Here is a 24,304-nt window from a genome sequence, read left to right on the forward strand (position 1 = left end):
TTACCTACCCACTCTGCTAACTTGTCTAGGTCCTCCTGAAATCTGTTAGTAATTTGCACGGTCACCCAATTTGGTATGAACAAACTTTGACGTCAGTCCTCTGTGCTTACATCCAAATAATTTGTAAAAATGGTCCCAAGACAAAACCCTAATCCCAAGACATTACCCACATCCCATCAACTGGAAAAACATCCATTTACCCCCTACTCTGTTTTCTATCCTTTAGCCATCCCTTTATCCATGCATAGATTTTCTCTCCTCTGATGGGCATTGAATCCTTGCTAGGTTATGGTTCCACAGCATCAGCCACCCAGTGGTACCTTGCCCAAGTGTCATTATTCAGAGTGAGCCTTGATGGCCGGCATCAGCAAACTATTTCTATGAGCAGGATTCTGTCCTCATCCAACCTTCATACTTGCATAAGGAGTCACTGGATAGCATTCAGGAGCAGGATTCCTGGTCAATTTTCCCTGGCCCATGGGTGAATTACCCACCATCACCTGGGATCAGCTAGCAGGAAGGATTGAGAACATAATAGCTAATCTATTTCAGGAATATACCATTTTGTACCATCATAATTGAGGCAGGTAACTGCTGGAAATACATCACAAGATGTGTAAAGATCAATTATTGTTTTGATCTGGTTTCCATAAAGGCAGTGCAAAGAGCAATAGGGTTGATGTTTGGTGCCAGAAGGCAGAGCCATGAGAAATGATTTGAGAAGCTTGGGCTCTTCAGCCTTGAAAAAGGGCTCAGTGGGGACCTTCTGGAGGTGTCGACTATGCTTAACTGAACAGAGAAAGTAAACCCAAAAACAATATTTAGAGATACATCAGGGCGGCAGGACAAGGCAGCACAGGTTCAGGACTGTACAGGTCAAATTTAGGGCAGTTATCAGGAAGTATTTCTTTATATAGATGAAGAACAGCTGGTGCAGGTTAAGAGTGGCTGAACTTGAGAAACAGTTAGATGCTATTATGGGTATTTTGGAAGGATGAGAGCAGGTGGCTGAGGGGCCTTTACCAGAACTTGCAACAAAATATTTGTCAGATTATTTTGCATTAACCAGTATAGATACTGTGGTAAACTGGCCACTGCGAGTCAAATGAACAAATCCCTTCAATACACTAGTTTATTTAGCATATTAGCCACTTTGCTATAGATCAACGGGGAAAGAATACACTTCAGAAAATGTATTTTATAAGCATCAATTGACTCATTTGGTAACACTTAATTTTGAGTCAGATCATTTATTCAAACACCACTCCAAGGATTTGAGTATATAATCTAGGCTGACATTTCAGTGCAGTAATGAAGGAGTGCTGCATTGTCAAAGGCATTGTCTTTTGGAGATGTTAAACAAAGGCCCTTTCTCCTGTTCAGCTGGATGCAAAGATCCCATGACACTATTCAAAGAACAGGGGATTAGAGTGTCCTGGCCAACACTCATCCCTCAATAAACACCTCTAAACACAGATTAGCTGGTCATTTTTCTCAAATCTATCTGCAGGATCTTGCTATACAAATTGGCTGCTATGTTTGACTATACTTCAAAAGTAATTAATTTTCTGTGAAGCACTTTAAAACTTCCTGAGGATGTGAAAGGCACTATACAAGTGCATCCTCTATCATGTAATGTGCTTCTTGTAGGATATGCAATGGACCACCATAAATTCTCAACAGTAGTGACATACCTTTAATCAATAGAGCTTCATCTTAGTACTATACAGCTCAAATTACTCTACAGATACAACCTGAAGTTTGGAGGGACACAATCCAATAATGTACTGCTGGATGGTCATAGTACAAAAATTGGTGTGGCAATTACACTTAACAGACAGCATAACGATGGATTAATGGAAGACAATGCACTTCTAAAACAAAAGCTACAGTTTGCAAAGAATACACATTTTTGCTAAAAAAGATTCATCTGAAGAGGGATTCATTTGTAGATTTAGCACTGATGTGTAATAGAATGGAAATATTAGTCTTTGACTGCCCCAGATTCACAGTACTGATACTCACCATCAAACACTGCTCGACTGTATTGAGTTGTAGAAGCTAAAGGCCTGCATGTTTTGTCAAATTTATTGCCATAATTGCCAATGCTGACTTCAAACTGGATGGCATCTCCAACTTCTCGCTGCATTGTTGCAGCATAAAAGACAGCACTAAGACTGTACTTGCGCCGGCGTTGATATTTCTGGAATAGGAACAGGCTGACTCGGATTAACTTCATACAAGATCACATCAATGACTATCAATAAATCCCACAAATAATCTTTGAGAAGTTGTAAATTGAGACATAAATGGAGTTGAAATGCAATTTTTTCCTCCACTGGATTTCCTTAACCTTGTAGTAATAACCAAGTAAGGAAAGTATGTGGGAACACACACACAATAGTCATGAGAGACTTAAACTTATCAGGGATAAATTGGGATGATTATAATGGGAATAAAAAAAGGAGAGAAAATGTTTCTGAACATAAGTGTTACATGGCTGAAATGATTAAGGTACCTGGGAGGGACAGGGAGGAAGAGAGACTACATTACACTTGATATTGTACAATATTCAGGCAATACTAGAGCAGGTTACAGCAAGACTGCTCTAGGCACTCCACTTGGCAATAGGTGATCACAATATGAAGGAGTTTAATGTCAGACCTGCATTATGAAGAGGAGTACTACATCAACTATCAATTTTCAGAAAGTGGATTTTGAGGGAATGAGGGGGGAGCTGGGCTGAACAGGCTTTTAGAATAGAAGTGGATCACTTTCAGGAATACAATATGTCAACACCAACTAACCATTTACCACTTGGAACACAGTAGAGAAACAAGAGATCAATGTGGGCAACAAGGGAAATACTGTAGGGGATAAGAAGAAAAAAGACTTCAAGTATAAAGCCATAAACCAGAGGACAGGTATGAGTACAAGAATAAGGTTAGGTTCCATTATATGTGGGTGGTTAGTTAGTGTAATTGGCTGAAGCCGGAAAAACTGCTTATGTGAATTTACATTGGATCATGAATGGAACCAAGGCATGGGGTGCAAGTTCATGTGGGTCTTGTAGAAAAAGCCTAGTTCATCATTGCAGCTACTAGACTGCTTTAAAAGTCACAGGTTTATGTAGACTAACCAGAGTTAACTGAATATGCAAGTGTGCCGTAGGACTGACCTGAACCACCAAAACATCATCGCTAGGTATGTCTTCTAACCTCTTCTCTGGACTACCTTCAAGCTTGGTGATTAGTTCAACCAATATTCTACCACGATATGCAACTCCCTCACCCTAAAAGCAAAAGGAAAAGATTTTTTTAGCACCTGTCTTTAAAAAATGTGGGCAAGAAATTGGCCCATTGTTTCAGTGCCACATAGCCTCCCAAAGTGCCAAGATGGTGTCTTGGCTGTGCACGCACTTTTCTAGCGTGATGTGCGCCGGACGCTATCTTGGTAAAGATAGTAGCACGTGTGCAAATAACAAATGCCGGTAGCATGTAAAGTAAGGAGAAAATGCATACAGTATGCAAAGCTGATTTAAAGTAATAGACACCATTTTGGGACTTAACATTCCACTCTATGCACAGTCTTAACCACGACCATCTGAACATATATTAGAGTGCCTGGAGAATCCTCCACCAGCGCTATTTAAAAAAAGGGACCATACAGGATTTACAGGTTAGTTGCTGGATTATTGCTTCTGGCTGCTGATGCATTTGTACCTGTTTTTGGAGGTCTGTTATACTTGAATACTAGGACTAGGGGACTTGGCTTAACATTTAGAGCCAGGAAGTGCAGGAGTGAAGTTAGGAAATGTTTCTACATGCAAAGGGTGGGAGAAGTTTGGAACACTCTTCTACAAACGGCAGTTGATGCTAGCTCAATTGTGAATTTTAAAATCTGAGTGATGGATTTCTGTGAACCAACGGTATTACTCATGGAGGCAGAGGGCACGGCCAAGCTACTAAATAATTACTTTGCATCTGTCTTCACCAAGGAAGATGCTGCCAGAATCTCAGTAAAGGAAAATATAGTTGAGATACTGGATTGACTAAAAATTGATAGAAGTACTAGAAAGTCTAGCTGTACTTGAAGTGGATCAGTCACCCGGTCCGGATGGGATGCATCCTAGGCTGTTGAGGGAAGTAAGGGTGGAAATTGCAGAGGTACTGGCCATAATCCTCCAAGCTGGAGAATTGCAAATGTCACACCCTTGCTCAAAAAAAGGGTGCAAGGATAAACCCAGCAATTATAGGCCAGTCAGTTTAACCTCGGTGATGGGGAAACTTTTAGAAACGATAATCTGGGACAGAATTAACAGTCACTTGGACGAATGTGGATTGATAAGGGAAAGCCAGCACAGATTAGTTAAAGGCAAATCATATTTAACGAGAGTTTTTTGGTGAGGTAACAGAGAGGGTAGATGAAGGCAAGGCAGTTGATGTGGTGTATATGAACTTTCAAAAGGAGTTTGATAAAATACCGCATGGGTAGGCTTATCATCAAGATTGCGGCCCATGGAATAAAGGGGGCAGTAGCAACATGGATTAGAGAATTGGCTAAGTGACAAGAAACAGCAAAAGGTGAACGGTTGTGTCAGACTGGAGGGAGATGTACAGTGGTGTTCCCCTGGGGTCGGTGCTGGGACCACTGCTTTTCTTGATATATTTTAATGACTTGGACTTGGGTGTACAGGGCACAATTTCAAAATTTTCAGATGACAAAGCTTGGAAGGGTAGTGAACAGTGAGGAAGATAGTGATAGACTTCGAGAGGATATAAACAGGCTGGTGGCATGGGTGGACACGTGGCAGATGAAATTTAATGCAGAAAAATGCGATGTAATACATTGCAGTGGGAAGAATGAGGAGGCACAATATAAACTAGAGGGCACAACTCTAAAAGTGGTACAGTGACAGATCTGGGAGTATATGTACACAAATCATTGAAGGTGGCAGGGTAGGTTGAGAAAGTGGTTAAAAAAGCATACGGGATCCTGGGCTTTATAATTAGGAGCATAGGGTACATAAGCTTCATCATGATTTCCTTGCTTAATAAAACACTGGTTTGACCACAACTGAAGTATTGTCCAGTTCTGGGCACTGCATTTTAGGAAAGGTGTGAAGTCCTTACAGGGTGCAGAAAAGATTTACTAGAATGATTCCAGGGATGAGGGACTTTAGTTACATGGATAGACTGGAGAAGCTGAGGTTGTTCTCCTTGGAACAGAAAATGTTGCAAGGTGATTTGATAGAGGTATTCAAAATCATGAAGGATCTAGACAGAGTTGATGGAGAGAAACTGTTCCCATTGGCGGAAGGGTCAAGAACGAGTGGGCATAGATTTAAAGTGATTGGCAAAAGAACCAAAAAAGGTGACTTGAAAAATTTTTAAAAAAAAACACAGCAAGTGATCAGGATCTGGAAGGCACTGCCTGAGGGGGTGGTGGAGGCAGATTCAGTCTTCAAAAAAGGGAACTGGATAAGTACTTGAAAGTAAAAAATTTGCAGGGCTATGGGGATAGGGCAGGAGAGCAGGACCAGATGGATTGCTCTTGCATAGAGCTGGTGCAGACTAGATGGGCTAAATAGCCTCCCCTCTGTGCTGTAACCTTTCTATGATTAAGGGATATGGGTCCAAAGCAGGTGTATGGAGTTAAGTCACAGATCTCATTGCATGGCAGAACAGGCTCAAGGGGCTAAATGTTATTCACCACCTTCTCCTGCAAGAAAGCAGGGTGTGCCTGGGTGATGTGCCTGTCATGTTTGAATAGCTGCCTGTGTACGATCGGAGTTTTGGATGGGCAGCTTGCACCAGTGGTAATGTGTAAGGGAGAGAGGAAGCATCTGATTAGCAGAGTTGAGTATTGATTGAAAGAGTTTGTTGGTAGGTGGGTGATGGGGGTGGGGGGGTGCATAGAGCAGCGGATGCAGCTAGTGGTGCAATTGGTAGGAAATGCCACTTGACAGTTGACCTCACTCACCTTGACCACTCGTGTCAAAGCAGAGCTTCTTCCTGCAATGCATCCATATTCATGGTGCATGGTGAGGTCTGGCATGCAGATTGGAGGATGTGGGATTTAGTAGTGTGCAACCTTTATTCAATGTTTTAATATAAAACACAGATGCAACTGATGAGTTGTGTGCAATGTCTGATCTCCATTCAGACTCTAGACTTATTTTTAAGCAAACAGGTACCGGCTACCTTTGAGATTTTAAGAGACAGCCTGCCTTAGAGATTTGGGCTCCCCCAGCTGATGGAAAGCGCAAATGTCATTCAATCCTCATGTCAAGGCCTGGTTTGCAATGTTGCATTTAGGCTGGGCGAATACCTCGTCCAGCCTGCGATGGAAGCACCGGGCAAGGGTTAATCGTGGAACCCACGCACAATGTTACCTTATCGGATTTAACCCCCTTTATCTTTTTAGATTCAAAGTTGAAGCAATCCAGAAATTCACAACTGAACTGATTTGTAGGAAGAATTAATTTATAATACATCATCTGATCAACAGGATGATTAGGCAGTCTCCTCCATGGCCTCGGTCACTATTTAGAGGAAATGCCTGATTTCTGCTGGGTGACACCTGGAGTGTATTGAGATAGGCTGCTTGCTGTATGGTAATGCAGGCATTGAGTCACATTACAAGGCTGCGGGTTGAGCAGCTCGATAAGTAGTTACTGCAAATAGTGGTGCTCGTACTGTTCATTATTACTTCCAGCTACAAATCACTGATGAAAACAACCCATCTACAACCCTTTACATTCCTGATGTAGATCAGAACTCTCCTCAGGTAACTCACTCACTTAATACAAGCCCTGTATGTCTGGATTGGTTAGAACATAGGAACAGGAGTAGGCCATTCAGCCCCTCGTGCCTGCTCCACCATTTGATAAGATCATGGCTGATCTGTGATCTAACTCCATATACCTGCCTTTGGCCCATATCCCTTAATACCTTTGGTTGGCAAAAAGCTATCTATCTCACATTTAAATTTAGCAATCGAGCTAGTATCAATTGCCGTTTGTGGAAGAGAGTTCCAAACTTCTACCACCCTTTCTGTGTGGAAATGTTTTCTAATCTCGCTCCTGAAAATTCTGGCTCTAATTTTTAAGACAGTGCCCCCTACTCCTAGAATCCCCAACCAGCGGAAATAGTTTCTCTCTATCCACCCTATCTGTTCCCCTTAATATCTTATAAACTTCGATCAGATCACCCCTTAACCTTTGAAACTCCAGAGAATACAACCCAAATTTGTGTAATCTCTCCTCGTAACTTAACCCTTGAAGTCCTGGTATCATTCTAGTAAACCTACACTGCACTCCCTCCAAAGCCAATATGTCCTTCCGAAGGTGCGGTGCCCAGAACTGCTCACAGTACTCCAGGTGCTGTCTAACTAGAGTTTTGTATAGCTGCAGCATAACTTCTGCCCCCTTGTACTTCAGTCCTCTTGATATAAAGGCCAGCGTTCCATTAGCCTTATTGATTATTTTCTGCACCTGTTCATGACACTTCAATGATCTATGTGCCTGAACCCCCAAGTCCCTTTGGACATCCACTGTCTTTAAACTTTTTACCATTTAGAAAGTATCCTGTTCTATCCTTTTTTGATCCAAAGTGGATGACCTCACATTTGTCGACACTGAATTCCATTTGCCACAGTTTTGCCCATTCACCTAATCTATCAATAGCGCTTTGTTTAGAAAGCTTCAACAGAATGCAGAAAAATTAGCAAAGTGTACATTAATCCTTCCTCGCCTGAAAGTGTTGATTTCTGTTGTGGTACAGCTCTGCAGGTGATATGTCTCAAGAAGGTGACTCACTGATGTGGTCACTCTTCATAGTGTCAGCCTAGTGCATGTTAGCAAGCTGATGGAGGGTTGGGAGGGCGGCGGCAAAGGGGGTTGCAAAAAAAAAAATCACAGCCCAACTTGTAGTCTTCAGACAAAGCCAAAGCCAGACTTCCCAGTATGGTTCACTGGACAATGATCATGACCAGGAACCTAGTGAAGTCTGGGATCCCCAGGCCAACTGTAGCATCCCTGGGATAGAGAAGGGAAATCAGTCAGTCAATCTGACTGAGACCAGCTAGTTCAGCAGAGACCTAGCACCTTCCACTCTGACTCAGTGGGTAGCACTTATTCTTGCATTTATAATCAGTTAATATTAGCAAAACAATTTTTAACCATCACTTAGCCATTGCTTCATTTGAGGTGTTGGATAGAAATGCTCATTATCAGGTCCTGGGAACAGGAGGTGGGTCTCAGACAAGATTTCAGAGAACACAAGGAGATATGAGACAATCTGGAAAAAGCCAGGTTCAGGGCTGCGGAGTAGGAGAAGGAGGCTTTGATCTTAGTTGCAAAGAAGTTCACGATCTCCTAGCACATGTTGGAGGTCAGGGTGGAGAGAGCAGGGGAGTATAGTTTAAGGAGATGGTTGGTGGTGAAGCAGAGTCTGGGGGTTATATTTGCTCTCCAGGCTGATCCTGGAGTAGTGGGCAGTTTTGGCAGAAGAGAGTGATGCTCAATATCACTCAACGTGGTCCAGCCAGATTTAGTGATGTATAGCAAAACCAGTTGTATGTCAGATATGCTCAAGTCTGCATCCTTAAACTTGAGGGTCTGAACATCAGTCCATACCAGGGGAGATTGACCATGATGGGAGAGAGTAAAGGTTCTGCTGGGGACAAGGTCATCAAAAGGTGGAGTTGAGCAGATCAATGGCTATGGTGAACGAAGTGCCAAAAGGCTCGGCAGTTCAACTGCCACGTCATCCATGGTCAGATAAACTAGAGTGTGCGCTCTGGGCTCACACATATATAGCTATTGGAGGCCTGCTGGTGCCAGTGGACCATGCACCAGCAAGAGTCATGTGCTTTCAGAAGAAGAGGAAAAAGAACAAACATTGAAAAAATATAATGGCAGGACTCTCCAGACTGAATAAAGAAGTGTAGCAAAGGATAAAACTCTTTCTGAAGAGAATAAAAGTTGAGGCATGATCCAGATTTTTACAAAGCTGAAAAGAAATAGGAAGTGATATGCAAGATTATTTAACTGACAGGGGCAGACTGACTCCATCGAAAGGGCACAGGAGTCTTCAGGATGCTCATGCAATATAGTGCGACAGAACCACTCACAGGGCCACCCAATTTCCCATGTGGCCAGTCCACCCCTGCTGACAGCGCAGAACTGGACTATGCAAGACTTGCAATTAAAATCAATTTTCTCCAGAGTTATGAATGTGCAGAACAGACGTGCAGTGCCAATTAACAATCTTTTAAGAGGGAACTTTCTAATTAAGAACAGGATTGAGGGTTAGAAAATAAGTATCGAGATAATCAATACCATTTAGAACATAATGATCCCTGAACTGCTCAGTTCTTGGAAATGTCCTGTCAAGGAAGGCAACCTTTCAGAGTTGAACACAAGCTGTAAGGAGATGGATAGATATTTTGGATTCCATTCCTTTGAAGCACAGAGAAACTGTGCAGAGCCTTTAAGGGATAAATAAATTAGCACTTACGTATCACCTTATGTCTAAACATTCAAAGGCACTTCATGCAATGTATTACTTTTGGAGTGCAAAAACTGTTCCGTGGACACGTAGATGAAATATGTTGGGAGTCCATGACAACGCAGGCACATTACATGTGAGGGAGGGCAAGAGGCAGAAAAACCCGACACACATACACCATTCCTATACAAGTAATCACACAAGAAATTAAGGCCTGGATATTCCTCCATGGGCACAACCTGGAAGTTAGACCTGAAAACGTTGCCAATGTCGACCCCGTTTTGCTGAAAGTTACGCCCAAGTACCCTTCTAATCTTATTTGAATATGCCCAAACTTAAAATGGGTGTAAATTAGTGTAAACAGTCACGGACCAAGGAAAACAGTGAGGCCCACACCACGTTTCTTAAAGTAGGGAATTTTAAGTTTTAACTCATTTAACCATCATTCATAAACATGCTATGCCTGATGTGCAAGAATCTGCAATCAGGGAAGCTTTTCAATTTTTAAATGCAACATACTTATGCTATTAAAATTCATTAAAGAAATGGAAAATACAGAACAGATCTCAGTGGGGATAATTTCTTTTAAAAAATGCAAAGAAACTGCAATAAAACACAATTAATTTCTTTCCTGTTGTGCCTAAAATTCTAGTTGCGATGTGGAGACCCTCCAAGCAAGTACAATTGGAGGATACTCACATTTGAAAGCTGGGGGCACAGCCAGTTTTGTGCGCAGAGATTAAATCAGGGCCGTAAGAGATCGAGGGTACTTGGGTGTATTGTAGTTACACACATTCGCTCAAAATTCCCTTTTAAGCCATATAATTGGTTTGCGCCCAGATTACATATGTGTCTGCGCAAATTTGGAGGAAATGCCAGGCCTAACATCGGAACTAACTGCAACTGCCAATTAGCAAAGCTTGCTGCAAAAATATATCCCACATGCCCAAACTTTTCCATTGCGTTATTTCAATAAGACTGCCTTCAACGATTCCAAATTAAATGCATGTGTTGACATGCATTAACTTTCATAGTCACACTACCTACCAATTTAGCTCAGACACATGGTAGGGATTTTCTTTGTATCTCATCCCTTACACGGTCACATATTACAGTTAAATCAGATAGCGAGCACCAAACAGATCAGATTTCCAACTAACCTTTCCATGGTTCAAGTCTTCATAGGGATCAGGAAAGCCAGTGTATTCCCTGGGGCTCCCATAAAAGTTTACATAACAAGGCCCAAAAGCAGGAAGAAATCCTACTGCTTCATCTCCGGTTTCCCCTAATCAAAACGCAGAAGGTGATCAACAAAATATACATCACTGGTATTTTTAAAACACACTCTAAATATTGGTTATCAAGTTAGTTTTTAAGCATATGCGCAGGGTGCATATTATGTGCTTGAAATTAAGGAGATTGGTCTGTCTCATATGGAGGGACAAAAAAGTTTTTCATGTTTATCATTTGAATGGGCCAAGGTTGGGGGAACAGTGCGAGAAGAGAAAATAAAGATGCTATAGAGTGATATCTCTTGCATAGTTGCTGTTCTTCCATGGTCCAAATGTCACTTCCACTGAAAAAGCATGGAGTCACACCGATTTCATGGGCAAATCAATGTCCCTTTCAGCAGAAGATATGTAAAGGTTTGAGGCCCCAAGGGGAAAAATCTGAAGCAAAATATTGATAAAATTAAAAACCAAAAATGGTGCCATTGAATCAATAGAACCCATGCATTCTCCTCCAAAATCAACATGAACCCAAGTAGCTATACTGAAGAACAGTTTTTAAAATCAACAGACTTGAAACGATAAGGATTGTTAGCTACCACAGAACTTTTCCAAAAAAAAACTACAGACCAGCATCAAGAGTTAGACACAAAATATTTGAATTCCTTTAATAAAGTTTTAAAATCCAAATTAAAGGGAAAATGCCTGTTGTCCAAACTCTTCCAGACATTAGCTCAAGTTGCATTTCAGGGTATTAAGCAAAGAGTCTCCATCAAGAGTCAAAGTAAAGTTGTAGCTGTCCCTACCCAATTGTACAGAGTAGCCAGTCAGAACCAGAGCATGCGTCATCAGTGATTCACCATACATCAGCCTTTCTGCCTTGTCTAAGTTGCTCAGAGAAACTCCAAATAGCAGCGCTCAAGTATTTTGGGATCGCTGATCCCCAGCTTGCTGCAAAATTGTTTCCCTACATCACAACCAACCAGACTGCCTCTCCATCCTAGATGGAAGTAGCAGCCATTTGCTTTAACACCTCAATTGGCTGGTTGATGTATAAAATCTTCCTTGCATTCAACATGTTATTCAGGAAATCTACTGTGTACGGCTTTCAATAGGGGTTGAAGGATCTGGGATCGTTAACCAAGCACACCTCGTCTTCCATGTTGAAAAGTGGCTTCACATGTTCTGTGTAAAACTGAAGGTGTTAGTGGCCCAATCTTCTGGTAACAGCTAAAATCAGCAGCACTTGTTGGCCATACATTATGTGCTGAATCCTACCTGAAAACTGCAGTAGGGGAGAGGTAGCAAGTCATTGAGAGGCAGATCACCATGAGTCTGTTGCTAGTGAGGGCTGAAAACTAAGAAACGAAGAACAAGAGTATGCGGCAAAATAGGAGATAATGAAATCAGATGTACAGAAGACAGGAGCCCACAGAACTCGATGACAATCAGAAATATGATATAGTTGTTATAGCTTGGGGTCAGGAAAAAGGGTTGGGATCAGATTTTCACTATTAACATCTCCAAATGGACCCTTAGGACCAAGCGTTATTCACAGTGACTGAAAATAGCTCAGGCAAACAAATACACAATAGAAATTTCAGCCACTGGGTGGCACAGTTGCAGTTGGCATAGGCCACGTCAGAGAAATTTCTTGAGGGCACTAAAGAATCAAAAAAAGTGCTAAAGCTGGGGAACGTTATAATCAACTAACTTGTGTTAGGGAGACGTCGCAAGTATTCATTTTCACATGCAGTAGTGTACTCTTAGTCACACACAGTAATGGGCCCCACAGAAAATGAAATGAAGAAAGAAAACAATGCTCTTATTCATGCCCAGGAAGCAACTTATGGTTGAATTGACAATTATAATTCTTTGAAACTACATTTAACAAAAGATCAAATAGTAACCAGTAATTGTGTGTCTACTCTTGAGCTGTCACTGGAGTACATTTTCATGATTTAACAGTTTGTTTCTGTGGATCAACAAGACTTTTAGCACAACAATGCAAAAAGCAGATTTGGTGTATGAGGTGCTTGCAAGCAATTGGTGTAGCTTTCAGCCAAGCAATTAGGACCAGTGTGCATTTTGGCTATACAGTGGAATTCCATATTCCACCCTGGATAATAGAGTAGCAGATAACAGTTTTCAAAATTTTGTTTTGTTTTGGGCAGGAAAATGAAAATAAGTACAATACAAATAAGAAATTATGTAATTTTATTCACCAAATAGAAAGCATGGCAGGCTATGGAATATGGTTATGTCTCATACAAAACTTGGTCCCATAAAAATTCCGGCAGATAATTAGGAATCAGCTAATTATCTACTCGAGACCATTATGTACCAGAATTGCTGTGAGGGACTTCAATTGATCACTGAGTAAATGCACTTTGTGGTATTAAATTGAATTGTACAAACCAGGAAGCTCTCCAGTACAATTGATGGCCTATGCTAAGTTAATCAATCTCAGCTAGGTATCACAACTATCTTCAGTATCACTGGGTCTGGGGGTGGGTGGGGGGGAACCCTAAAATTGGCCAAGGTTCCCACTCGATTGCTACCCAGTAACCCCTGCTGGAGGTATGTGTTTGTGGACAGGGTCTATTGTGATGTTTCCATGATCAATTGGTATTGTACAGGCTCACATATGCAGAATGACCAAGGTACTGGAGGGCTGCCAACAACAAATAGCCATAACCCAGTATGACCACCACATGCAGGAATGAAAGGGTAAGGAGAGAAAATTGGACGGTAGTTTGTATTTTTGGGGGGGGGGGGGGGTAGAAAAATGTTGCCATTTAATGCACAGTTGGGCCTACACTGAAAAACTTGTACACCTAGTATTTCAGATTGCAGAGCCTATAAAAGGAAACAAAGATTGCCAAGCCAGCTGAAGCTCAAGTCCAATAGCCATTGTGTGAAAACATCCATTGCCAAAAGTCTCCGCATTATTTTTAAAAGTCAAATTCACCCATTTAGTAATGTGTGCTTGTACATACAGTCTTTATCCTATCCCATCCCACATTAAATCTTCCTTTTGGCAATGGAGGTTCAAAGATTAGACCAAGAAATAAAACCTTCATTTGCTGGAGAAGCCCCAGTTCCCTCATCATCTGGATTGTAGGGAAACAAAAATAAGTTAGAACAACATTACAAAGTAAAACATCATTAACCAGTCACTAAATGTTGTAGGTACTGCATACAACCAGTTTCAGAATTCACTTGTATTGCATCACCATGGATCACCAATGTATAGCACCACTGTGTAATTAAACGCAGGGCCAGATTTTCCTTACTCTTCCATACTGTGCCGTAGGTAGCTAGTAAGTGAAACCATGCACCTCGTGAGGTTGGGGGGGAGGGGGGTTGCAAGGAAGAGTGGTCATTTCCAGGCTGCTGTTGCACACCTCCACACCATCAGCTCGAGTGTAGGAGGTCTGGAAGAAAGGTTACCTGGCATACTCTTCACAGGGTCTGACCATCTTAGGGCGTCTAGAAAGAGACAATGTGGTTTAGAAAACACTACATATCCTGCTGATATTTATTCCAGTAATCAGCTAATATGAAAACCATAGTAGGTGCTCTGTTTGGTGGGGAGGAGGGAATTTTATGCAAGAGTAGAAAACATACAGCTCGTCAGAAGAATCTATTTATTTTGCAACCTGCTCAGTTTCTTCATATACTTCAAGATGGCTGCTGCTAAACAAAGGTTCATTAGTTTGATCAGTTACCTTATCTTTCAAGTTCACCAAGATGCTGTAATGGCTAAAATAAAGATGCAACCTTTTTTACAATGCTTTATATATTAGTTAAAATGATGTACCAGTTCGAAGGTAAAAATGCAAGTTTAACCATAGACACTAAAGCAAAATATTTAACATGCCAGATACACAATGCGGTAAGCAGATTTCCTTGAGTGAGGGGTGCTCTACAGTAACTTCTTTCTATACAACAATTTGTTGCTAAATCTTAACAAATCTTCTGATCTTTCCATTTAAATAGTGAGCCTTAAACAAAAGCCTGTATTATGGGGAGCATTAACCATTCCATCAGTGGGGCATGGCAGAGAGTGTGACAGCAAGGTTCCAACAAAAAGGTTACTTTACAAGATACATTTCTTTTTTAAAGATAGTTTTTAATACATTGTTTGATAGAAAGAACACTGGACTACTAAATCTGCACCACGTCTGGACAACATAACTTTGATCTTAAGAGCAGCATGTGAAATGCTCCATTCTTCATTTTCTTCTAAAACCAGTAAGAAAGTGGAGCATTGAGATTAAGTACAGAATTCCTGCAAACTTGGTGGATCATATGACCTGAAGGACTGTCCATAGTCTTGGACCTTCCTTATGGACCAAGACAAATTTCAAATGCAGCTTGAAGCATTTATGAATTACCTTCTGATGACAATGCTACACAAACCAAGAGATTTTTTTTGGTGGAGGAGGGGGTGGGAAGGGAGGGAGAAAAACAAAAAAGAACTGAAGCCGTCACATCCTGCTTGTTACTCCTCCAGTTTATTATTCCCCTCCTTTTTATCAGTATTAACAGTTCTGTTTGTGCAGTAAAGGGTGACCTGCCACTAGCCTGCAGCAGCCCTTTTGAGCCAGGTTCCAGCTTTTGGAAAAAAAAAGTACAAAAACGATTGGAACAAGACAGTGACTGAAAGTTCACTTCTGCTTCCCCAAAGAACAGAGGACAGGCAGCAACAGTCTGTTTTAGCAACTTACTGTTATCATTTTGCTGCTCCAGCACATTCATCGCAACTAAAATTTTACACACATACACCAGTGTGTTGCCTAAGAAAATTAGCTATGCTTAACAAGTGCTGTCCTTTCACAAAAATCAATCTGAAACACATTTGGAATCAGTGGAATATACAAAATAATTCAGCTTCATGTCAGGATGTACATGATACGCAAGTTGTCACTTGGCAAATTATTTTTGCATACTCCACAATGGCCTATTGTGCCATTATATAATATTCAACAGGAGAAGCAGATTGGCATCTAATCCAAACAATGTACAGAATGTGATAGTGGTGTACACAGTGGCCACATTTTCAGGCACATCCCTGCTGGATAATGTAAGAAATTCAACTAAGGCCGAATAACAGATTCTGGAAGCTTACATATTCCAGTTTATACACGTTCTACCCAGTCACTGTCCCTCTCCAAATGTGGTCGTCATTCATCAATACCACCACAACTGTCCCCCGTATACATTTAGATCCTTCACTCGAGATTGGGGAAAACTATCTTCTATCTAGAACTAGCAGCACAAGTTTCCAGCTGTAAATAATCCAGGACACCAATAACAATGCAAAGAAAAAAAAAGAGCACCAACCTTCAACTTCACCTCCAGATGAAGCGATCTTGGAGAGGAACAAATATGCTGTTCCAATTGCATCATTTCTGGTCAGTCGATCCCTGGAAGATATTGGTCACATTTTTTACATTACTGGCAGGAATTTAAACATCTTGGGAGGTGATCAATTTTATGTAATAACCCAACGCTAGTTTAAAACTGAAGGAATTTTTCTTTTTCTACAAATTTTCCCCACTTCTCTCCTGAAGGCTGAGTCACTGCTGGAGTATAGATAAGGGTACCAGTAACCCTCCGGGGGGGGGGGGGCGGAGGAAGGGGGGGGGGGGGCGCGGAGGAAGGGGGGGGGGGGCGGCGGAGGAAGGGGGGGGGGGCGGCGGAGGAAGGGGGGGGGGCGCGGAGGAAGGGGGGGGGGCGCGGAGGAAGGGGGGGGGCGCGGAGGAAGGGGGGGGGGCGCGGAGGAAGGGGGGGGGGCGCGGAGGAAGGGGGGGGGCGGAGGAAGGGGGGGGGCGGAGGAAGGGGGGGGGCGGAGGAAGGGGGGGCGCGGAGGAAGGGGGGGCGCGGAGGAAGGGGGGGGGCGGAGGAAGGGGGGGGGCGGAGGAAGGGGGGGGGCGGAGGAAGGGGGGGGGCGGAGGAAGGGGGGGGGCGGAGGAAGGGGGGGGGCGGAGGAAGGGGGGGGGCGGAGGAAGGGGGGGGGCGGAGGAAGGGGGGGGGGGCGGAGGAAGGGGGGGGGCGGAGGAAGGGGGGGGGCGGAGGAAGGGGGGGGGCGGAGGAAGGGGGGGGGCGGAGGAAGGGGGGGGGCGGAGGAAGGGGGGGGGCGGAGGAAGGGGGGGGGCGGAGGAAGGGGGGGGGCGGAGGAAGGGGGGGGGCGGAGGAAGGGGGGGGGCGGAGGAAGGGGGGGGGCGGAGGAAGGGGGGGGGCGGAGGAAGGGGGGGGGCGGAGGAAGGGGGGGGGCGGAGGAAGGGGGGGGGCGGAGGAAGGGGGGGGGCGGAGGAAGGGGGGGGGCGGAGGAAGGGGGGGGGCGGAGGAGGGGGGGGGCGGAGGAAGGGGGGGGGCGGAGGAAGGGGGGGGGGCGGAGGAAGGGGGGGGCGGAGGAAGGGGGGGGGGGCGGAGGAAGGGGGGGGGCGGAGGAAGGGGGGGGGGCGGAGGAAGGGGGGGGGGCGGAGGAAGGGGGGGGGGCGGAGGAAGGGGGGGGGGCGGAGGAAGGGGGGGGGGCGGAGGAAGGGGGGGGGGCGGAGGAAGGGGGGGGGGCGGAGGAAGGGGGGGGGGCGGAGGAAGGGGGGGGGGCGGAGGAAGGGGGGGGGGCGGAGGAAGGGGGGGGGCGGAGGAAGGGGGGGGGCGGAGGAAGGGGGGGGGGCGGAGGAAGGGGGGGGGGCGGATGAAGGGGGGGGGCGGAGGAAGGGGGGGGGCGGAGGAAGGGGGGGGGCGGAGGAAGGGGGGGGGCGGAGGAAGGGGGGGGGCGGAGGAAGGGGGGGGCGGAGGAAGGGGGGGGGCGGAGGAAGGGGGGGGCGGAGGAAGGGGGGGGGCGGAGGAAGGGGGGGGGCGGAGGAAGGGGGGGGGCGGAGGAAGGGGGGGGGCGGAGGAAGGGGGGGGCGGAGGAAGGGGGGGGGCGGAGGAAGGGGGGGGCGGAGGAAGGGGGGGGGCGGAGGAAGGGGGGGGGCGGAGGAAGGGGGGGGGGCGGAGGAAGGGGGGGGGCGGAGGAAGGGGGGGGGCGGAGGAAGGGGGGGGGCGGAGGAAGGGGGGGGGGCGGAGGAAGGGGGGGGGGCGGAGGAAGGGGGGGGGCGGAGGAAGGGGGGGGGACGGAGGAAGGGGGGGGGGACGGAGGAAGGGGGGGGGGACGGAGGAAGGGGGGGGGGACGGAGGAAGGGGGGGGGGACGGAGGAAGGGGGGGGGGACGGAGGAAGGGGGGGGGGACGGAGGAAGGGGGGGGGACGGAGGAAGGGGGGGGGGACGGAGGAAGGGGGGGGGGACGGAGGAAGGGGGGGGGGACGGAGGAAGGGGGGGGGGACGGAGGAAGGGGGGGGGGACGGAGGAAGGGGGGGGGGACGGAGGAAGGGGGGGGGGACGGAGGAAGGGGGGGGGGACGGAGGAAGGGGGGGGAGGACGGAGGAAGGGGGGGGGGGCGGAGGACGAGGAAGAGGAGTTGTATATTTACATTCCCACAGAATGGAGAACAGCTGCATAAATTTGATAATAAAGGATAGTAGCATTTGTGGAAGGTGGGGGAGCTCCATAAACCGAATAAGTGGTGAGAGAATTGGTCAAGGTGGTCAAACCTGGTGAACACTGAGTAGCCCATGTCATTTCTAGTGTATATCTGAACCAAAAAGATTAATTGTTTGCTCTGCAGCAAATCAATTACTTTACATGTAACATTACATTCCAATTCTCAGAATAATATCTAAACATGATTTTTTTCTATATACAGACTTCCCCTCAAATGATTGTAGCCTTTCCAGAATTTCCCTCTTTCACTGCTGCATTAGCAGTGTTTTCTCTCAGATACATATTGTTTTAAAAATGAACTGCTTGGTTACTCAGAACATCTTGCAGAATAAACAAGCAATGCAAAATTTCACCTGTCACCCTTATGAGAGCTGAGTTTTCCCCTGAGTGCAAGTAAAAAGTATTGAGACGTAGCCTGAATTGAGAGATGATGGCAGTGGATAGTTCATTGGCAGAGAGGTTGAGGGGCACAAGAGATACTATTTTTTTTAAATTTCAGGACTACCTAGATGCACTACCATGTTTCCACACCCCTGGTACTGCACTCCACATTATGATTTTTGCATTGAATTTAAATCATTGCACTTGTAAAGACGTCAAATTAACTCTGAAGGACTCCCTACTACAGTCCAGTGAAGCACACCAAAAGGGAATTTCCTTAACAAGGACAAACCATAGAAAGTAAAAGACATTGCAAGTCTTCTCTATACACCAAGGGATACCTAAATGTCAATCACCATTGACATTATGCCTTGATTGTAACTAGTGTTCAGGTTATTTTTCCTATCCATCAAGTTTATACAGTTAGTGGTGATCATATTTTCTCCCTGAACAAAACAGGAAGCACAGAATTTAGCAGATGCAAATTTATTTTCTGTTGATCACCAAAGCAAAATGTACCAGTCCTGCAAACAATTGAGCACTTCAAGGTCAACTGCAATACAACAAAAGCAAAATACTACAAATACAATAAAAGTAATACTGGATTCTTCAACTATTAGTGCAGCAGAGTACAAATTGTTACTTTCAGACAGACTCCAAACTAATCCTGCCAAATAAACATACATTACAATCACCACCATAGGAACAGGAATAGGCCATTCATCCCCTCGAGTCTGTTCCGCCATTCAATGAGATTACAGCTGATCTGTATCCTACCTCCATATCCCTCAATACCCTTGGCTAGCAAAAATCTATCAGTCTGACATTTAAAATTATTAATTGATCTAGCATCTACTGCTTTTTGTGGGAGAGTGTTCCACACTTTGTTGCCTTTGCATGAAGGAGTGTTTCCTAACTTTTCTCCTGAATGGCCTGGCTCTGATTTTATCATGTCCCCGTGTCCTACACTCCCCCACCAGCAGAAAAAGTTTCTCCATCTACCCCATCAAAATCCTAAAAACCTCAATCAATTCAACCCTTAACCTACTATACTCCAGGGAATATAAGCTCTCCTCATACTCTAACCCTTGGAGCCCTGGTTACATGCTGGTGAATCTCCACTGCACTCCTTCTAAGGCCAATGTATCCTTTTTAAAGGTGAGGGAGCGCCAGTGGGTATTGTGGCAAACCAATTCGCTAAATTAAATCACACAAAAATAGAAAGCAGAGTATTGCCAGGTTCCCTTTAAAAAGCAGTTTTCTGCCCCACTACTTCTAGTCCTCCCTGTACCATATAAAGGTGACCCGATCACAAGCATTTCTAGAATATCTATACTTAAACGTTCACTGCTAGTTAAACCACAAAAAAATGGTCAATTAAATTCAAAACATAAAGGGATGAAAGCTCTTGCTTCACACTCACCAATCGAACACTGTCAAGCGTATTCTTTCACACATAGATGGAAACTGCAGAAGGAAGAGAAAAATTAGTCATTTGCTTTTTTAAAGATATTGTTCACTTACTATTGCACTGCAAAACCTAAAGAGGTGTCATGAGATTATTAGGTTTCATCATTTACCAGGTAACTGGTTGAGTGAACATGTCTGGTGCAACCACTTTGCATTCAGTCACATGCCCAACCATAGCACGAACTGTCTACCACCGATCTGCTGCAGGTGTGGATACAAGATCAACACCCACCTAGAATATGATAACCGCCTTTAATATCATATTCTAAACATTACTGGATAGAAGCATCTGAAGGAAGACTTATTTTCTCTCAACCTCCTAAGGGTGAGAGACCTCATCTGGAGTACTGCATACAGTTTTGGTCTCTTTAAGGAAAGATATACTTGCCTTAAATGAAGGTACAGTACTTTAATTCCTGGGATGAGAGGGTTTTCCTATGAGGAGAGGTAGAGTAGAATGGGCCTATACTCTCTGGAGTTTAGAAGAATGAATGAGAGGTGATCTCATTGAAACATAAGATTCTGAGGGGGCTTGACAGGGTAGATGCAAAGAGGTTGTTTCCCCTGGCTGGAGAATCTAGAACTAGAGGGCATAGCCGCAGGATAAGGGGTCGGCCATTTAAGACAGAGATGAGGCGGAATATCTTCACTGAGGGTTGTGAATTTTTGGAATTCTCTACCCCAGAGCACTGTGGATGCTCAGTCATTGAATATATTCAAGGCTGAGATCAATAGATTTTTGGACTCTAGGGGAATCAAGGGATATGGGGATTGGGTAGGAAAGTGGAGTTGAGGTTGAAGATCAACCATGATCTGATTGAATGGCGGAGCAGGCTCGAGGGACTGTATGGCCTACTCCCATTTCTTATGTTATGTTCCTGCCTGCGATGCATAGAATATTTTTCCCCAGTGACTGCAACACAGAAAAAGGTTTGATCTGTAATACAGGTCACTGTGCACTGGACAATTTTCATTCCATACATGCACAACCTTTCTAAAGTAGCTTGCTACTTTTAACCACGTCACATTCTAGTAAGAGGTGACTCTTCAAGTATGCACCCAACTCATGAACATCTCAAATCCACCATTGGCCTAATGTTGACAGCTTTGTTGAAACCTAAGCCCCTTGAGGTGACGCCATGTTGACATGGCTTTTGCTATTCCATCCAAGTTTCTCCTTAGACTTCAACACCATACCCGCCATTATAGCCTCAGGTTATATGCTGTATTGGACCATTTCTCACTCACCCTGTATTGATAGCACAATATTAAATATACAGCTCCTTACACACATGCAAAAAAAACAAAATTTCCCTTTTGCTTCCACTTCACCCCAGAGTTTATGTCTTAATAATCCACAACAGAATTTATATCTCATTAAAAGTCTTGTACATGCATTCACTTCTCATCTGTTTAAAACTACTGACTTGAAATAAAAGCATGACAAAGTTTAACTTTGAAAATTCCTATGTAAACATTCATAATTGAAATCCTGTACATAAACAGCTCTACATAATGTATTAGTTAAATGTCATTATAAGTGCTGCTTTTGTTAGCACTGTGAAGCAAGTTTCAGTTTCTCAAAACTTAACGAACTTCATGCTTTTTCTCCCCCAGCCTTTCCCAGTTCAGGTAAGTTAAGTCAGATTTAAACTTTTAAGTTTAACGTTTTTCCTCAGGTTCATATAGAATTTCTTCCTTCCTCCAGGTTCTCCTGGGCCTTGCCCCTCGCTTTTTACCTTCACCCATTTCTCTCAAGATCCCACACCCGTTACTGCCACTGGGCCCTGTGCCACCAGCAACTCTTTCACTCTTACAACATTGCCAGCCTGATGCATCAATAAGCCCTATTCTTCTGCAAACTCAATGGCCCGACCACGCTCCTCTGGAGCAATAGCCCACTCCTGGTTCCATTCAGCCGCCAACCCTGCAGCCGGCTCCACTATTTGAACCAATTATTTTTGCACGCATAGTCTTGCCGGACGAGAGTCAGTGGCAGAGACAAATCACTCACCTGATCCAGTTCCCATTCAACACCCAATTAGTCAGTGTCCTCATCTTTATTTCCCTCAGCCCACCGGCTTCTTCCTACCACCAATCGCCCGCCTCAACAACTCCCGACCCTGCCACTGGAAAATTGCCCAGGTATGTCCTGTCCACAAAAAGCAGGACAAATCCAATCCAGCCAATTACCACCCCATCAGTCTACTCTCAATCATCAGCAAAGTGATGGAAGGTGTCGTCGACAGTGCTATCAAGCAGCACTTACTTACCAATAACCTGCTCACCGATGCTCAGCTTGGGTTCCGCCAGGACCACTCGGCTCCAGACCTCATTACAGACTTAGTCCAAACATGGACAAAAGAGCTAATTCCAGAGGTGAGGCGAGTGTGACTGCCCTTGACATCAAGGCAGCATTTGACCGAGTGTGGCACCAAGGAGCCCTAGTAAAATTGAAGTCAATGGGAATCAGGGGGAAAACGCGCCAGTGGCCGGAGTCATACCTAGCACAAAGGAAGATGGTAGTGGTTGTTGGAGGCCAATCATCTCAGCCCCAGGACATTGCTGCAGGAGTTCCTCAAGGCAGTGTCCTAGGCCCAACCATCTTCAGCTGCTTCATCAATGACCTTCCCTCCATCATAAGATCAGAAATGGGGATGTTCGCTGATGATTGCACAGTGTTCGGTTCCATTCGCAATCCCTCAAATAATGAAGCAGTCCGAGCCTGCATGCAGCAAGACCTGGACAACATCCAGGCTTGGGCTGATAAGTGGCATGTAACATCCGCACCACACAAGTGCCAGGCAATGACCATCTCCAACAAGAGAGTCTAACCACCTCCCCTTGACATTCAATGGCATTACCATCGCCGAATCCCCCACCATCAACATCCTGGGGGTCACCATTGACCAGAAACTTAACTGGACCAGCCATATAAATACTGTGGCTACGAGAGCAGGTCAGAGGCTGGGTATTCTGTGGCGAGTGACTCACCTCCTGACTCCCCAAAGCCTTTCCACCATCTACAAGGTACAAGTCAGGAGTGTGATGCAATACTCTCCACTTGGTTGGATGAGTGCAGCTCCAACAACACTCAAGAACCTCGACACCATCCAAGATAAAGCAGCCCGCTTGATTGGCACCCCATCCACCACCCTAAACATTCACTCCCTTCACCACCGGCGCAGTGTGGCTGCAGTGTGCACCATCCACAGGATGCACTGCAGCAACTCGCCAAGGCTTCTTCGACAGCACCTCCCAAACCAGTGACCTCTACCACCTAGAAGGACAAGAGCAGCAGGCACATGGGAACACCACCACCTGCACGTTCCCCTCCAAGTCACATACCATCCCGACTTGGAAATATATCCCCGTTCCTTCATCGTCGCTGGGTCAAAATCCTGGAACTCCCTTCCTAACAGCACTGAGAGAACTTTCACCACACGGACTGCAGCGGTTCAAGGCGGCGGCTCACCACCACCTTCTCAAGGGCAATAAATGCCGGCCTCACCAGCGACGCCCACATCCCATGAACGAATAAAAAAAAAACTACTACCCCCTGTGGAACTGTGAGCTTCTACCAGCCCCTCTCCGATGTTAATAGTAACAATAATCCTTCCTAATTCAGACTCTGGGAATGTTTAAAGTTAATTAACTTTACTTATTTTCTAGATTCTTCCTGGAAACTGCTCATAAATGCTCACCATAATAGACATTAGATATAATAGACTATAACCTTCATTGGTAAGTTAAAACAATTAATCTTTAGTAACTTCAGAGGTTTGTAACAGTTGATTCCCTATGATTCATTTTTGAGCCAGTTCTGTTCTGCTTAAGAAATAAGCCCACCAATGTCATGTTTCAGAATTTCAGACCAAGCCTGCACAGGGGGAACTTAATGTAATGTATATTAAAAATGCTATTATGGAGCTAAAAATTTAGCTCTCAAGAGGTTTAAGTTCACAGTAAGCAGGGCTTGCATTCATCCGATGGGGTGTCTAAACCAGCATACTTAAATGAAAGATAGCTTGACATTGCAGTCCTCATTGCTGCTGCAACAAATATTTGAACTGGTCAGGGGCCATTGCCAAGTTAGGGGGTGGTAGTCAGTTTGACTAAACGCAGACACGAGTCAGGTTTTTAATTTTAAAAAAAAGG

The 24,304-nt window shown here is 44.8% G+C and overlaps 1 protein-coding gene across 1 annotated transcript in view; it reads right to left on the reverse strand.

Moving 5' to 3' along the window:
- LOC137340126 (myoferlin-like) overlaps window positions 1–24,304 on the reverse strand; it is a 212,238-nt gene that overhangs the window by 122,564 nt on the left and 65,370 nt on the right. Inside the window, exons 15-20 of the mRNA XM_068002457.1 lie at window positions 20,100–20,143; window positions 16,091–16,173; window positions 13,819–13,854; window positions 10,673–10,797; window positions 3,179–3,292; window positions 2,026–2,203 (exon numbers count right to left, since the gene is read on the reverse strand). Of these exons, the coding sequence (XP_067858558.1) occupies window positions 2,026–2,203; window positions 3,179–3,292; window positions 10,673–10,797; window positions 13,819–13,854; window positions 16,091–16,173; window positions 20,100–20,143 (580 nt within the window). The remainder of the gene's footprint in view (window positions 1–2,025; window positions 2,204–3,178; window positions 3,293–10,672; window positions 10,798–13,818; window positions 13,855–16,090; window positions 16,174–20,099; window positions 20,144–24,304) is intronic.

Source organism: Heptranchias perlo, chromosome 21 (assembly GCF_035084215.1).
Source record: "Heptranchias perlo isolate sHepPer1 chromosome 21, sHepPer1.hap1, whole genome shotgun sequence".
Lineage (NCBI taxonomy): Eukaryota > Metazoa > Chordata > Chondrichthyes > Hexanchiformes > Hexanchidae > Heptranchias > Heptranchias perlo.